General features: G+C 36.8%; 1 protein-coding gene across 2 annotated transcripts; it reads left to right on the top strand.

Moving 5' to 3' along the window:
• The first annotated feature begins 3,276 nt into the window (after positions 1-3,276).
• LOC120471396 (phospholipid scramblase 1) lies at positions 3,277-16,955 on the top strand. Of its 2 annotated transcripts, XM_039661208.2 has the most exons (10): positions 3,277-3,485; positions 5,386-5,418; positions 5,743-5,793; positions 9,545-9,601; positions 9,671-9,756; positions 14,899-14,941; positions 15,012-15,232; positions 15,407-15,568; positions 15,975-16,136; positions 16,427-16,955. In XM_039661208.2, exons 2-10 carry the CDS (start codon positions 5,406-5,408, stop codon positions 16,463-16,465), a joined length of 834 nt encoding a protein of 277 aa, XP_039517142.2. In that variant the 5' UTR covers positions 3,277-3,485; positions 5,386-5,405; the 3' UTR covers positions 16,466-16,955. The 2 variants fall into 2 exon arrangements, with proteins under 2 accessions (XP_039517142.2, XP_088987166.1); XM_089131040.1 differs by lacking the exons at positions 3,277-3,485; positions 5,386-5,418; positions 5,743-5,793 and adding an exon at positions 7,367-7,506 and having other exon boundaries at positions 16,427-16,954.
• The last annotated feature ends 585 nt before the right edge of the window (positions 16,956-17,540 follow it).

The raw sequence follows: 17,540 nt of genomic DNA, 5'->3' as shown, positions 1-17,540 counted from the left end.
TATTTTTATGGTAAAGTAAAAATGAATCAGGAAAGATACATTTTAAAATTTGTGGAGAGATTTGATATGACTCACTGCAAACCAAGATCAACCCCGTGTGAAATCAAAGTCAAATTTGACAATGATGGAGAACCTGTTGACTTAAAGAGATATCGTGAAGTGATTGACAGTTTAATCTATATGATGACAGGTACTCGCCCAGATTTAAGCTTCATTGTTAGTAAACTGTCACAATATCTAAAGGGAACCAAAAGAACAACATTGGGTGGCTGGTAAACATGTTTTGAGGTATTTTAAAGGTACAGCAGACTTGGAATTATGTTATAAGAAAAGTGATGTATCTGAAACTTGTGGCTTATAGCGATGCAGACTGGGCAGCAGACTTAAATGACAGGGATACATGGCCCTGTCTAAAAATGGCCCTGTTGTCTTTTGGAAGTCTAAGAAACAACAAACTGTTGCCTTATCATGTGAAGCAGAATACATGGCGTTATCAGCTACTACACAAGAAAGCTTGTATCTGACCAATCTAATCAATGGAATGGATAATGTATCATCAGATACATTATCCATACAGACAATCAGAGTGCTATTGGACTTTCAAAGAAGAAATTCTGGAAGAAATGGTTGTATGTAAAGTACACATCTGCCACAGCTATTTACAGCATTAGTAAGCAGGAAATGCTCGGAAAGATAATGCACAATACATTAACAGGGCTCCTGGGATATGCAGGAAAATTGTTGGCCACTTCTCCCATAGCTAGAAGAAAAGAGTGGCCCAGAGCATGCCATGGTGATAAGATGGGATTCCACTCAGAAAATGATAGCAAGAATCCTGGAGCAGCAAAATGGGTTGTCCAGGGTTCTCTCTAAAGACCGCAAAGTGTGACACCGCTCTCATATGGCAAGACCTGGAGGGCCTAATCTGTGAACAAGGCACTCAGCCCACTGCAGGACTTTAGGGATGATCTGTCAGGTTATATGAGTAGATCTTGGGTGAAGTCTGTTCTGCATCTTCTGAACACCTCAGTACTGGCTGAAGAGGAAAAGGACCTGATCAAATCACTCAAATCTAAAATTCTAAAATATCTCAATAAGGAAAATGAAGGCATCCTGCTAAACATGTTTTGTTTCACAGTTAACATTCTCAAAGGTGGTCCTGGCATGAGAAGAGGAGATGGTCTGCAAGCGAATTGGAGTGGGTACTTCAGTCTATTATCCCCCAAATCCACCTTGACACTCCAGGGATGGCCTGCCATGCCCTTAGTCGAGTGGCAAATATCATTTCATTGGTTTCAAATAGGTTGATGGCTGTGAGGCACATTCAACAGCTAGAAGAGGTGAGGAGGGCGAGGCTTCAGTCTTCTTTGGAGCAGCAAGATAATCTTCACAATGAAATCCTATTGCTTTCTTGCTATTGTCTTTCATTACAGACAAACATTTTTTTCTCATCATGTTTTTAAAAGGTAAGTGATTACCCATAATTTAACTAATTTGTTAAAAAAAAAAAATCTGAATTCATGAAAAGTGCATGACACATTGCAATGGTCAATTGTACAGTTTAGTGGTCAGATATTAGGAATATTACAAAAAGTGAGAGGATGCTGATTCAGACCAACATCATGGTTGCTATTATACAATAGTTCAATAAAATGTTTTGTTTTACAACTGTAATAAACAAGAGTTAACATAACAACAATAATTGCCAGTTTGTGTACAGTTCTAAATTAATTTAAAGCAAAGTCTGTTTATATACAATTCAATTCAATTTCACCCATAATGATGTCATGTTGCCACTGTTTTATTGCATACGATGGTTCAATAAGCATCAAGTTAATATTGAGTAACTTACATTTTTTGACATAATGTTACCAGTTACTGTCAGTCAAAATTTGGAGGAAATATTAAAAATACATTATAATAAAATATATTACAGAAAATGCTCATTTCCAAGAACACGTCAAAACAAACACGTTGAACGATAAATAAATTAAGAGTATTTTCAAGACATTTATAGTCATATCTGTGTCAGATTCAATAAAAATCACTTTAATACATTTAATAAATTAAATTTTTCATAAAATATAATAAAAGTAATATCAACAAATACTCTTTGCAGCGGTGAAAGAAGTTGCATCTGAAGGGAATTTTTCCACTAATTAGGCTACAGAGAATGTTGGACTAACATATGATGTTCCTGTCATCAACCTTATTGTTAGCCATGTGCAAATGTTTATAATGTTATGTGATGACATTATTTTATAGGTTAAAACTTGTTCAGATCAAGATATAACTGCATTGTGGTGTATGCTCATGTTTGTATTACTCCATTACACCCTAGTGAGAAAATCTAATCTGTTTTGTATATCTATTCAAGTTGTTTTAGTGAGTTTAATTAAGCCTAAGTCTTCTTCGGGGCAGCGAGATAATCGCTTCATTAACCCCTTGGAGCCATGTGGATTACTATTATAATGAGATGCACTTTTTGGGGCTTCACATTTTGGGCTCCCCTTCACTGCCTTTATAAAGCTTGGATTAGCCAGGACATGAAAGAAGAATGATATTTACACATAAGATGGCCTTAAGGCCAATTTATACTTCTGCGTAGGGTGCGCGCAGTAGGTACGGCGTAGCATACGCACAGACGCGTCTCCTACCGCGTACCCTTCGCCGTCGCCTGACGCGCACCTCCTCAAAAATGTAACTACACGTCGCGACGACGCGGACCGCAAGATCGGTGATTGGTTGGCTTGGTAGCATCGCATTTCCTCCTACGCATTTCCGCACGTACCTTCTCACGCATTTCCACCACTGTCTATGATTTCCACAAGTTTCATCTCCTCCGAAGTCTTCTCTCATTTCTGCCTTTCAGTTTTAGTAATTTCACTAAAGTGAACTGTTTTTCCACCTTAATAAGCTCCAATTCCAACATGATCAGCTCTCTTTCACTCGTAGTAACCTAGCCGCGAGGAATCTAAACACAGTGGAACATTAAAACTCTCCGCCGCCAACTAGCGTTTCGGAGCAGTACTGCAGAGCAACCAAGACCTGAACGCAGAAGTATAAATGCTCACAACGGCGTCGCCTACGTGCGTAGCCAACGCCGTACACTACGGCGTACCCTCGACGCAGAAGTATAAATTGGCCTTTAGGGTGAGTAAATAATGGCTGAACTATCCCTTTAAAGCACCAACAAAGAGCCATGTTTTTGCATTGGGTAGCCTATATTGTTGACAGTCAGTATCCTGGCAACCTCGTGTTCACCAGGAGTGTAGAGGATCAGGTGTCTTGATGCTTCACAATATGTCAGACAAAGGGGTTTGCAAAGTCATTGCCTTTTTATGTCCAGAGGTGCAATTCCAATTAATGCAAAAGAGAATATTGACAGACAACAACGAGTGTAGGAATAGCACATTTACACATCAGACAAACATACATGAAAGGATGGAACCTTTAAGGATCTCTTGCTATCATCATCTTATCTGGTAAGTAAGCTTACAGACGCGATACCTTTGACATTTTCACAAACCCATTTTTGGGTTTTTAATGAGAAACACATTTGTTCTGCTCAGGTGTACCATGTTATAGAAGTGTCTCACGTTATAGAAGTGCGTAATAGTTTGGTTGAAGGAATGCTAGACTTACTGAAACTTAATTGAGTTTTGATTCACTGATGACATAGAACTCATTAGACAAGAACCCAATAGGATTTTTCCAATGGGTCTTGGTTATTGCAGAAAAAAAAAGTTCTGCGATTAACAAACGTTTATGTTTTGAATATTTTGTTCATCATGATAATTTCACAAATGAAGTCAACTTTTATAAATTAGCAGAAGTAAAAAATACACCACGGTCACATGACTTCAAAGTCACGATCATTAAGCTGACAATTTCTTCAGTCTTTCTATAAAAACATTTTCCCTTAAAAGTCTGAGTTATAATAATTTGCAAGATAACACAACAATGCTTTGAAAGTGGACTAGATTAGTTTACCTGTTCGGCTGGTAATGTTTAATGTCCTCGACAACCTAGTCCTATTTTTGTTTGGGATAAAGTAAAAAAATATCCTGAAATATCTCATTTTTATTTTTAATTTGGTAAAAAAAAAAAAAAAAAAACACATTAACCCTCCAATTATCTTTGGGGTCAATTTGACCCCATTAAATGTTTAACGTCTCTAAATAAATTTTTTTTATTTATTTTTTTTTTTGCTTCTGATTTAATGACTTTTCCTAATTTAATGGGGACAACTCTATAAACATAAAATTAATCTGCTGATATTTTTTTCAATGTCCTGTACACATTTTGTAGCATCGGTGTTCCTTGGCTCCCAGGCTCTTTTAGCTGTATAAAACAGAAGATACAGCTAAAAGTTCTGTATCTTCAAAAGTTCACACACATTTGTTTTGGTTGTTTTATTGAGGTCAATATAACATGTTATTTTAATTTATAATGTTCATTGTAATTTTACATATTCAATATCATATTAAAAAATGTTTTAGGGCTCTAACCAAACATAACCATTTCTGTAGTATTGTGAGAACCTCCAGTAGTTCACTTGACAAGTGACATAATTCTCATGAGAACTAATAATTCTTTCCTGTGCCAGGTTGGAGGGGAAAACATAATTTTTGCGAGATTGACCCCAAACATAACTCGTGTTACTATCCTTGATAAAATAATTCGTTTTTCTTTCCAAATGCTATAGATTACAAAAATATATACTTAGAAATATTATAAAACAAATAAAACACCAAATATATTTATACTTTTCCAATTTTAGGTGAATGAGTAAGATTTTATGCATTAAAATGATTTATGATTTTAGTCATGCAATGGGTATTCTGGATGTATAAGGGGTTAGGTGGGGAGGTTGGTGGATGTCAACTTAAAAGGTTACTTAAGTAGTCAACAAAGACATACATTCCCTGAGACAAACCTTCCGATCACTTAAAACACGTAAAAAAATAAATAAAAAAAAGTCAGTTTGTATAGCCTATATATATTCCGAATATATTCCAATGCACACATGACTGTGTGATCTCTCTAGTTTTCTCTTAAAAAAAATGTAGAGATAGTGGTAGTTGCTCTTTGTGTTATAACACAATAATAAGCTAAAATCCTTCAGCCAATTGACACCCTCAGGAACTTTAGTGAAAGAATACATGAATAATTAATGTTACTCACAGTTATGGTCAATGTTTTATTGTTGTGTAAAACCTCAGCAAGTAGTTTAAATTAGCATGGGCCTAACCGTCAACTTTTGAGATTTAGTTTATCAAAAGAATGTGAATAGACTTACTTTGATAGTGGCAGCTCAAACACTTACAGATGGGAACTCACAATGACATTCTATTGTTTTCTTGTTATTGTGTTTCATTACAGACAAACATTAATTTCTCATCATGTTTTTGCAAGGTAAGTGATAGTTTAACCATTTTAATAAAACAAAAACATCTGAATTCATAAAAGTGACATTGCAACGGTCAAGTGTACATATTACATATTACTAAGCTGTTTTACATATATTTTGTACATATTACATATTAATAAGTACTTTTATGGCGGGACACTAGTTAATGATCTTGGAGATTACCAGGAAACAGGTTCAGTCATGAGAAATTGCAACCAATGAAGTGCATTGTCACTGTAATGGCATGACACTTTTCTGGTTTTAGAACTTAATGATCTAATCTGTTTAATAATTTATAATATTTTTATTTGCATTCTTTTTAAATGTAGACCAGAGAGGAGAAGCAAATGTACCTGCGGACAATGTACCTGTAGCACCCGGTGAGAATTCAGCTACCTTTTCTACAGCAGCCATAAAAAAAGATTACACATGAAATCAAGACAATCTGCTCATGCATTTGACAATCTTGTAAAATGAACAAGTCTTCATAGTAAAAATTACATTTTATTGGGGTTACCCTTGTGAAGGAAAAGTAAACTATTACAAAGCACACTGTAACAAGGTTAGATGTTGTAGGAAGAAGGAGGTGGGAACAGGCTAACAGTCGACAGACTTTAATAACAAAATAAAACAAATACAAAACGAAAGTAAAAGACACTAATCATAAACAAAACACAAGATCAGGGCTGTTCCTCTCTCTATCTTCCCTGTCGTCTCTCATCCTGTATGCTTCCGCTCTTCCGTGAGAGATACGAGACCTTTACGTTGCACAGGTGTCACTCATTATCAATCACGCCATCAGCCTCACGCCGTTCTCTCACGGCCTTCGACCTCGTCCTTCTCACCACACACACACACTTTTAAAAAGAGTTCTCATTACTGAATTCTATAGTAAATTGAGCTAGTCTCTTCAGTCACACACACGATTACTAATTACCTGCACCTGCATCAGCACGGCACTCAATGCACACCCTATGGCTGTGTCCGACTCCGAAAGGGTATTATTTGAAGGGACAGCCATTTTAAGTAGTGTGCGAAACCATCGTGGACATTACCGAATGCACTCATTTATTCCCACAATGCACCAGTAACGAGTTGGCCTAACTCCGGCACAAAATGAACCTTTGGTCTAATAAAACTTCAGTACCTAGTTAACCGTTCTCTGAGATTTGTTTTCAAGATGATCAAATGTAAAGAGTTTAATCTCTAAAAACGGTTTATGGGAGCATTTATTATGCATGCAGGGACCCTGATTATGTTACTGTGTTAGTGTGGGGCTATTTTGAGCCTTGTTAGTGGTATTAACTAGCGATTTCTTTTTACTTATTAAATGCCCCCATATACTAGCGTTATATACTAAACAGTTTTAGAGATAAAACTCTTTACATTAGATTATCATGAAAACAAATCTCAGAGAATGGTCAACAAGTACCAATGTTTTATTAGACCAAAGGTTCATTTTGCACCAGAGTTCTCCTTAAAGGCCCACCAGGTTCTGGGATTTGACATGGCAAATCACTATTGGTCAAAAGCTGTAATCTATTGCAAAGCTGAAAATGACATATTGTGATTATTGAGGTCAATATTGCAAATGCAATTTCGATATGTGATTGCGATATAATAAACAAATGGTTTCATAAGTCAAATATTTTTTTACGAAATTGAATATTGACATTTTTGCATTACTGCAAACTTGTTATTTGTCTCAATAATACAATAGTAAAAAATTAATGTCATATTTACCAGTGCCCTACTGTCTAACAGGTAGGCCTGATATACTGTATACCGAAATTGAATTAAACAGTCTGCATTGCATAAATTATAAATGAAATATAGACTAATCCTTATTAAAGCTAAAAAGTTATTTAGTCAAGAGCAGTTAGTAATTTTCTCTGTTCTTTTTGTTATTTAAATAAACTTTACTGACAGAAAGCTTTCTTGGCTGCTGTCTATTTAAGACCAGACTACTGACAGAGATGCGACCTCACACGCGGCTTATTCTCTCACAACTCTTCAAGTTCATCATACGACTGCTCTTATGTTTTGAAGATACTCGACAAAATGGACATTTTGGCTTAATTGTGTGTGTTATTGTAAGTTCAAGCACGAAAGAGAACTGTATTCTGGAGTGCTGTCTGATCACATGTTACTGGCATGTGTCTTTCTCTCTCTTTGTGTGTCACACAGTCACACTTTTGTCTTGTCGCACATGAATGGTTTAAAAGCATTTGCATGAATTAGAGTGGGATCATATAATATAATATACACTTTTTAAAATTCTGATTGGATAATTATCAAGATCGAGGCCAAGCCTTGTGTATACTTATTTTATGTCGCACAAGAAAAAAAACCCAACTCTTATCACAGAGAGCTCCTCTCTGCACAAGGGCCCCTATATAGTAAATCTGGGCCAGTCACAATGAGTACTCTGTCTCCTGAGTCTGGTCAGACGGTCGTAGGCCTCTTGTGAGGCCTCCCAGTTAGACAAGTGTCCAGACGCTCTGTCTTTGGACAGACAGGCAGATGACCAGACTGAAGTGTCCAATGTAAGTGACGCCAGGTCAGCCCTTCTTGGTTGCATTTCGGGTGAGCATGTTCCCCTGAATTGTGATTGGCTGGGGCTCCTTCAGGTTCCCTAGCCACATTCCCTAGAAGGGATCCCTTCTAATTTGAAGCTGTGGTCCTATGCCCTTGAGCAGGCCCAGGTAGGCCTTTTCATTAAACAACGTTTATGGAGTTTTTTCTGTGAAGCGTATAGTTTGGGCTATGACCGTAGGGAATGCTGTCACTGACAGCCCAGTGTGACCTGAGGGTGAATGGTTCTGGCATTTCATTTGAATTTTGCTAATTTTGACAGTTGTCATGGCCAATGGGCATGCTCTCCCCTTAGCATGGTGAAATGGATATATACTTCCCAAATGTGTCAATGGGAAGATCTTCGAATTCTCCTTCGAGTGGGAACATCTCAGGTTACAACTGTATCCTTTGCTCCCTGTGAACAGGGAATGAGACACTGCGTGTGGGCCTGCCTTGCAAACAGTCCCTTCAGATGATCAGGTCAATGTTATGTTTACAGGGTGCCCTTATATACTTCCGGGTCACATATTGATAATGTCATGGGCTGTCGCCGGTCAATAGGATTGCTGTGATTTGATAGTTGTTTCAGACAACTGTCACACCTAAGGCGTTCCCCAATGCGTCAATCAACTCAGTGTCTCATTCCCTGTTCTCAGGGAACAAAGGTTACAGTCGTAACCTGCAGCACAGTATTGACTGACGTCGTGGGACGTCTTTTGACCATACGTCAACATCCGCCTTTTTAGGGTACCCTTAAACGTCGGTTAGATGACGTTATCGGATCCTAACACTACCTCAGACCTAAACCTACCCCGTCACCTAACTGACATTAAAGGTAAAGCGTCAGTTGTATGACGGCCCGGGATCGTCAACTAACCGACGTTTAAGGTTACCCTAAAAAGGCGGATGTTGACGCATGGTCAAAAGACGTCCCAATATGTCAGTTATATGACAACTTGGGATGAGACTGTGTTATAACCTGAGACATTCCTCATCAGCACCACACTCAGACCAGTATAAAACACACATTCGGTCACTCCTTGTCTGGCTTCGCAAGGGTCACAGACTCCTTGTCTGCTCTACTTAGCATAGTAGTTCGGTTTGCATGTCTCCATCGATCGCTGAGATTCCTTAGGTAATATTCCCTGTAATATCTCCAGTGACACCTGTGTGGATATACTCAGATGATACTTACCATATGCTCATCCTGTGGTATGTGGTCTTCCGTAAACACCATTTCCATCTGCAACGGAACTCAGCAAATACCTCGTTGCACAAAACTATAATCATCACTGTCAATGAACTGTCTGACTGCACTATTATTACCCGCTTTTAAAAATTATACTTTTAAAGATTTTAAGGTCGCTGCAAGTGCACATTCTATACAATTATGCACAATTTTTGTTACAAGGGTACATACAGTACAGTATGGGTAAATGTTCTTATTTCAACATGGCAGGCAAATTTCTACCTATGAAATGTTTTCATTCCTTTTCACTCCATGTCTGAACATGTACATCTGATAGTTAATGAGATTTTCTGTTTCTACTATAGTATATACCATTGGCCCTCATCCAGGAAGAAATGAAGTTTATCCTACACCACCAGCAGGTAAAATTAGTTATTTTTTTCTTCATGAATAATGTGTTTATATAGTTCACATTTTCTTTTCTACTGCAGGTTATTTACCACCTCAAGTCCCAATGGTCATGCCAGTCCCAAACAGACCCCTTGGCTGTCCTCCAGGTCTGGAGTACCTGATCCAGGTGAATAACAGCATAACTTGTGATTTCAATGAAGTGAGCATTTCAACTCTCAAAATAATCATGCTCTTTCACATTATTCTAACCCAAATGGTCAGACAAAATAAAAATAAAATAAAAACTGAAAGGGTCGGAAGCTTATTGGTGTGACGTTGAAGTCATGTGACGGGGTTTAGTTGGTTTATAGTCTAGATTTAGCTTTGTTAGTTCTTTATTTGTGAAGAATATAATGATGAATACAATGTGTATGAATCATACACATTCTGCAGTAGTGCTATAACCGATGGAAAAAATCCTATTGTGGTTTTGTTGTGGGAACTAAGTTGGTGGTACTTCCGGGTTGTACTAAAAAAAAGATATGCCCTCGGTTTCACAGACAATGCATAAACCAATCCCAAACTAAAATGCATGTTTGAGCTGTTTTAACTGAAAGCAACTTACAGTGACATATCTTAAAATATGTCAGTGCCATTGTTTTGTATCAGCCTTATCAGGAAGGCTATTCCAGAGTTTAGGAGCTAAATGTGAGAATGCCCAGACCAGAAGCCTAGAATTTAGTGATCTTAAAGAATGTGATGGATTATAGGGCGATAGAATGTCCATTAAATACACAGGTGCTAGAGTGGTGTAACATATGAAATAAGATTTTCGAAAGACAAGTTGTGGCCTAGGTCTTTTACTGTAGTGGATAAAGTAACAGGACATTATTCCAAATTAAAGTTGTATTGTAAGAGGTTTTGTGGGTACTTTTTTGGACCAATAAGTTTTATCTGAATTTAATAGCAGGAAATTACACATCCTCCAGCATTTTATATCTTTAAGACAATTTAGATGTCAATTTAGATGAGTTAGTGTTTTCATCTGGTCGTGATGAAATATATAATTGAGTGTCACCAGCATAACAGTGGAAATTAATTCCATGTTTTCTTATAATATTACCAGCATATTGAGAATAGAAGAGGGCCTAACACCGATCCTTGTGGCACTCCATTTTCCCCCATTTTAACAGACAATATGGTAACAGTCTGATAAGTACGATCTAAACCAGCTTAATCCCTGTCCTTGAACACCAGTGTAGTTTTGTAGTCGATCTAAGAGTATTTTATGATCTATACTGTGTCGAACACAGCACTAAGATCGAGTAGAAATAGTATTGAGATACAGCCTTGGTCAGAAGCCAAAAGTAAAAAATTTTAACTAGCGCAGTTTCTTTGCTATGATGCGGTTTGAATCCTGACAGAAATTTTTCATAGATATAATTTTCTTGCAAGAAATTGAGTGGACACAACTTTTTGTAGTATTTCAAACATAAATCGAATTTTATTACTGCCAGCTTGAATATTCTAGGAACATGACCTACTTAATAATACTGAGAGAAGTCTTTTCCACTACTGGTAACACGTCTTTCAGTGCATTTGATCTAGTAAACATGTTGTTGGTTTAGATGCAATGATAAGTTTATTTAGCTCTTCCTGTTGAAGATTCAAAATCTCTTCATTTAATGTTGTTTTTAGTACTATTATTATTTTTATTAATATTCATAATATGTATCTGTTTTATTACACACACATTATCATTTGTAAACTTTGCATTTTGTAATTATAAGATGTGGGAGAGAGAGAGACTTTAGGAGACTTTGTGATAAGTTAAACTGTATGAGTGAATGTATGTTGGAGTGAGACTGAAAGTTCATGCAGTGTATAGTTTCCATCGGGATTGGATATACATTCCATTGTTAATGGGAACCACATGTTCTTGTGGTAATGCATGTGTTACTATGGTGATGCAGTTTTTTTCTTGGTCAGTAGTATTTAAACTAAAAACCCTTTGTTTGAAAAGCAGGAAGAGATGGTAACGATGCAGAATGAAGACCTCTGTTTCTCTTCCTCCTATGTCTTATAAATATTATAAATAAATTCGAGAGATCTCTTGGCAAAATCACTGCAAAAGAAGTTTTTTTTAGATCTACACTGTTCTAGTTGTAAAGCGGTGTAGTTGTTCTTGAGGAGCGATAATTGAGGCTGAATCATAAGACACCATGAAAGATTGTACATTTACAATTGTGTTTCGGATGCTTTCTATATTCTCAGTGAAGAAACCATGTAATGATCAGTGACATCATCACTTTGCGGTATAATATGGATTGGTTCCATATGATACCAATAATTACTGAACCTTTCCTGTCCTTGGCGGTACATGGGAAGCGGTCCAGACACAATGATTGTTGCTTCAGGCGATACGCTGCATACCGTCTCGATCAGGCTCCTGTAGTCCTTCGTCAGAACCTCCGTCTGCCGCAGCCTGATGTCGTTCACTCCCACGTGCAGCACAACAGCTCCGACGCGCTCGTCACGTTCAGGATCTCCGTGCGTCCTGTGCAGAGAAACACAGAGTAGACGAGGTCGGAGTCAACAAGTTACTGACCACTGACTTGTGAGCATCGGTGCATGATGTTTCAAGCACTGATCGCTGATTTCGCAGCTTGGCTTGCCTCTCTTGTAGATCACGGATCTGCTTCTCCATGGAATGTGTCCTCACCTGCACTCAGAGGTAACGTTAGACACACATCCGATATATTCGCCATTACAACAGATGAACAGTAAATTGGTAGTGATACTGCCAATATCACTACTAATTTAGGACTGAAATCCTGGATAGAACCCGTATCCTTTCAGTTAAATGGGTGTAAATGAGACGATCGATAGGCGAGAGACCACGCGTACAATGCTAGCGGGCTTAAGGCTAGTGGTGGAAAATTGGAAAGTTGGATATAAGTAGTGATATCAAAGCAATCCGATTGTTTTTTGTAAGGAATAGTATCGAAGTTAAGCTTACATGCTGCAAAAATAGAAAGTGCTTGTTTATAAATGAGTGGTAAAGAATAAAATCAAGGATATATGAATCAATTCGACGGAGCTCCAAACAGAAACTACGTATGCACCATTTCCTATTCAGAAACTTTATTTTTTTTTTTAATACACATGCATAAACATTATTCTCTCAAAAATATAAACATATACATACATGTTGCTCACATATTATGGTAGCCCTGTTTGTGCTAAACAGAGTGTAATGACACCTTTGCCATTAATATGTTTATAAGCAACTGAAAAAAAAGCACAAATGTCAGGGCATGTCAGAACATCTCAAGGACTCCAAAAACACCTTAGACCACAGAGGGTTAAAACAATTCTTACTAAAGGTGGATTTACACAAATGGTTTAATGACTTGCGTCATTTTTGTAATACACGCAAGTCCCGAGTTGAAGAACCTAAGTGCATTTTTATTTACAAAATAAAACATGAAAAACATGTACTGTCACAGTGTCTGGTTGGGGTTCCCTGGGTGTCCACTAGAGGTCTCTGTCCCTTATTGTCACCAACTCATGTTGGTGAACTGCAATTCCCTGCAGTTCACCAATGAACTGCAATTCCTATAATCCTTTGTCTGTACTCATCATCTGATCATTGCACACAGCTGTTGCCACTCACATCATTTGCACCTGGCTATTTATACCCTGCCTGTTTCTGTCTGCATCGTCAACTTTATCAATTTATCAACAATTCAAATGTTTCATGCGTAATCATTACTTTCCCCGGTTCTTTGTGGCAAGCTTTATTTCAGGTGTTGCAATAATATCTCTGCGTCCAAGTTGCAATAATATCTCAGCTAATGACATCATGAACAGTATTCGGTAACACTTTGCAATACGGGTGCACTAATATGCATTAATTCATACTTAACTAATGCACAGGAAATCATGAGTTAATATATAGCCTAACTCATGAAGAACTAAACCATTAATTAATGATTACTGCATCAGCAACTAATAAAGAGTCTATATGATTAATAGATTAAGTAATACATGAATTGCTATTAATTCAATGTGTCATTGTGTATTAATTCCTTAACATATTTTATTAACTAATGGTGTAAATAAATGTGTTAATATACCACAATTAGTCAAAGCTATGCACTTCAACTTCCAGTTGTCTGCTTTAATTAATTTTGCAAAGGTATCATTATGTTATGACTTTACTTGTTGAGGCACATCATTATTAACTAGTCATTTAGTAATTGTAGTAATTTGCACATGAATTTGCATTAACAATGAGGTAATTAATTATATATTAATGCATATTAGTGTACTTGTCATATTATCTGGAAGTTGAAATACAAGGCTTTGGCTCATTCTGGTAATTAACATATTAATTAAAACTATTAGTTAAAAAAAATGAGTTATTATGGAATTAATCCATGTTTACATATTTAATGAATAAATAAACCCTATTTAAACCCTACATACTCTTAATTAGTTCCTAATGTGGTAATCATTAATGAATAGCTTAAATAATCATTAGATATACACATTATTTCAGTATTATCTGTGCATTAGTTAAGCATGAATTAATACTTATTAGTGCACCCGTTTTGTAAAGTGTTACCAAGTATTCCCTTGTGAGCTCAAGCGTTCTATTGAATCAATAGGAAATTGCATGATTTGACTGAGAAAACATTGGATAACAAGACACCATTTTGAAATCTAAAGTCTCCCTGAACACAGTATTACAACGCAAACAACCTAAACATTTAAATGTGTATTTGTTTAAAGTCGTAAATTATTCTGTGCGGTAAATAGGCAGGCTACTTCCATGTACGCACAAATTACTTCCTTTTACACTGAAATGACTTCCTTTTACATTTACATTTTTACATTTAGCTGAGGTTTTAACCAAAGCGATGTACAATTGTTATACATATGTCAAACGTCGCACGTTGCTACAGCAACTAGGGGTTAAGTCTCTTGCTCAGGGACACATTGGTGTCTCACAGTGGATTTGAACCCGGGTCTCTCACACTAAAGGCATGTGTCGTGTCCACTGCACCAAGTAAATTATAATTATTAAATTATAATTATTAAATTTGAATTTAAATCCTATGTGGCGCCTCATACAGCAATTGTGACAGTAATCCTCATGACCCTGGTGGATAAATCAGTTTTTTATTTTCTTTTTCTTAAATGAAATGATATAGCAATTCTGGATACAACCTGTTTTGTATCTTTTATCTTTTTAAAAATATACTATGTGAAAATGCATTCAATGCCTATTTTTGTGACAGTTTTAAAATGCTTCTTATCACAGGTTGACCAGCTTCTAGTTCATCAGAAAGTGGAACTAATGGAAGGTAATGTTTAGCCATTGATTGGACTAGAAGCACTTTTTGAAACCCATTAAATATTCTCTTTCTCTCACAGTTCTCATGGGATGGGAGACCAAAAATCAATATGTGGTGAAAAATAGCTTAGGGCAACAGGTGTTTTTTGCTGCTGAGGAGAGTAATTTCTGTACTCGTATGATGTGTGGATCGGTGCGCTCCTTCCAGCTCCACATCCAGAATAGCATGGGACAGGAGGTGATGACTTTATCCCGTCCCCCTAATTGCAGTAGTTGTTGCTTCCCTTGCTGTCTGCAAGAGGTATAGTATACCACAACATTACCACTTCACATATACTGTCCCATGAGTATTATCACATTGTTTTGCATTGTGATTTGCATTCTGGTATGCTAATAAATGGACCAATGATTTTTAAACGTTGGAAAATACCTACCTATGTTGCTATCTTAATGTCAGTGCTGCTATATATTTCAGATGGAGGTTCAGAGCCCTCCAGGCAGCCCTATTGGTTATGTTATGCAAAGCTGGCATCCTTTCCTGCCAAAGTTCACTGTTCAGAATGAAAGGAAAGAACCCGTTCTGAAGATTGTGGGGCCGTTCTGCGACTGCAAATGTTGTTCTGATGTTATTTTTGAGGTATGGTGTATAAATTACAACAAATGCAATGTTTATTTTAGTTTATTTATTAGTTTTGGATGCAATTATTCGTTGCCCAGCACATAATATAATATAATATTTTTCTTGACAAATCAACATACTATAATGATTTCTAAGGGTGGCACTAAAGACTGGAGTAAGCAGCAGGAACAAATGACATTTTTATAAATTAAAATAGAAAAAAATAATTTTAATACTGTTATAATTGTAAATGTTTCCCACAATAGTACTGTTTTTGTCTTGATGAGCGTAAGAGATCCCAAACTCTGGGCATTGCACAGTATATTGTATAAAATAATATGACACATGTCTAGTGAGTGTTTATGTTTGTGAATCCAACACTGATGCTTATCAAACTAACAGTCACATGCTTATGTGATCCCAGGTGGTGTCACTGGATGAGTCCTCAGCGATTGGTCGAATTAGCAAACAGTGGACGGGATTCGAGGCAGAAGCTTTTACTGATGCAGACAACTTTGGCCTACAATTTCCAATGGATTTGGATGTGAAAATAAAAGCAGTTCTATTAGCAGCCTGCTTTCTTATTGTAAGTATGTACACTGCATTAATACAAACCATTACACCTTTTAAATCTGAGAGCCATAACAGGCCTTTTTGTTTTCTTCTTCAGATTTTTAAACTATGATTATTAGCTTTCCCATCAAATTGTATGAATATTTTGTTATTTTATTGTTTTTTTGTTAGTCACGGTGCAATCAAACATACTTCTGCATAAAACAGTAGGCTGTAATTGGATATACAGTAAACATTATATGTTCACATAAATGCATAAATCACAGTAAATTAATTTGTCTTTTTCTTATTTTTAACATACAGGATTTCATGTATTTTGAGCACACTCAAAACCAAGAATGAAACCATCCTGTGTCCCCATGATGTCATGTTGTTCTCGTCAGTCCCTGATTAGCTTACCTTCCTCTACCTGTGCCTGTTTAGCTCCCTCCTCACTCAGTGTATTTACACTCCCCGTTCTGTTCATCCATTGTCAGTTATTGAATGTGGTGGTCACGCTGTATGAGTTACTTACCAGTGAACTTGAATGCTATTTGGATCCTGCATCATTCGTCTTCCTTCCAAGTAAAGTTGTGACATGTTCCCCATTTGTTTACATTGTGTATTTCTTTTGAATCTCAGGTGTGGTAGTTTTCTCTTTGAATTTTTAACTAAAGATTATGTGGGTCATAATTTTCCCCGGATTACAACACCAAAGTGTTTTTCATGGTTATTTATATATTAACAGTAAAGTGTGAGCTTTAACATCCTTTTTTCAGACACTTCTCTTGACGTCACACCACCTTTATTTATTTCGTCAAATAAAGAAAGGTGTGCCACCATAAAACTGCTGTAAATATAACATGTCAGCCCTTAGAACTTGTCAATGTCTAACTAATCTACAGTAAATGTTGACTTAAACCTTGTATTCTCATTTAGGTAATTCTTCAATCGTTTTTTTTTTTTTTTTTAAATGACTAGTTCATTGGGTTAGGTATTATTTGGATTTCTGATATTGCTTATTGATTCCAATTCTTTTTGATTCCAAGTTTCAATGTCAGTCAAGTAAAAACATTTAAGCTCTCTGTTCACAGTGCTAATATGGAGTTTGGGACAGACAGCTGTATGAAGCTTACCCAAATTGCTCTCAACCCCATTGAGCACAGATTACAACACTTCAAGCATTTTACCTCCTGTCCTGACCTAGCCACGGAGAGAGGGTCGACTAAACGCCCACTGTACCCCGTTTGTGCGCTGTGTGCTTATGCAGACAGAACTTGCTCCTTTGGCTTATCGGGGCTGCTTTGGGGGTGCTAAGAAAGTGTAGTGAAGTAGCTAAGTAGTAAAAAGGTAGTGGAAGCCATCCACTTGAGCTGAGATTAATGAGCTGCCATTGGATGGCTGAGAGACCTGTTTGTTAATGCCTAAACAGGAGTTT

The sequence above is a fragment of the Pimephales promelas genome, chromosome 5 (genome assembly GCF_988280905.1).
Source record: "Pimephales promelas chromosome 5, fPimPro1.hap1.1, whole genome shotgun sequence".
Taxonomy (NCBI): Eukaryota; Metazoa; Chordata; class Actinopteri; order Cypriniformes; family Leuciscidae; genus Pimephales; species Pimephales promelas.
This window is presented reverse-complemented; position numbering and strand designations above follow the sequence as displayed.

Coding starts and splice junctions, on each gene's coding strand:
- LOC120471396 (XM_039661208.2), top strand. Junction 9,757..14,898: donor GTCTGGAGTACCTGATCCAG/GTGAATAACAGC, acceptor TTCTTATCACAG/GTTGACCAGCTTCTAGTTCA. Junction 14,942..15,011: donor GAAAGTGGAACTAATGGAAG/GTAATGTTTAGC, acceptor TTTCTCTCACAG/TTCTCATGGGATGGGAGACC.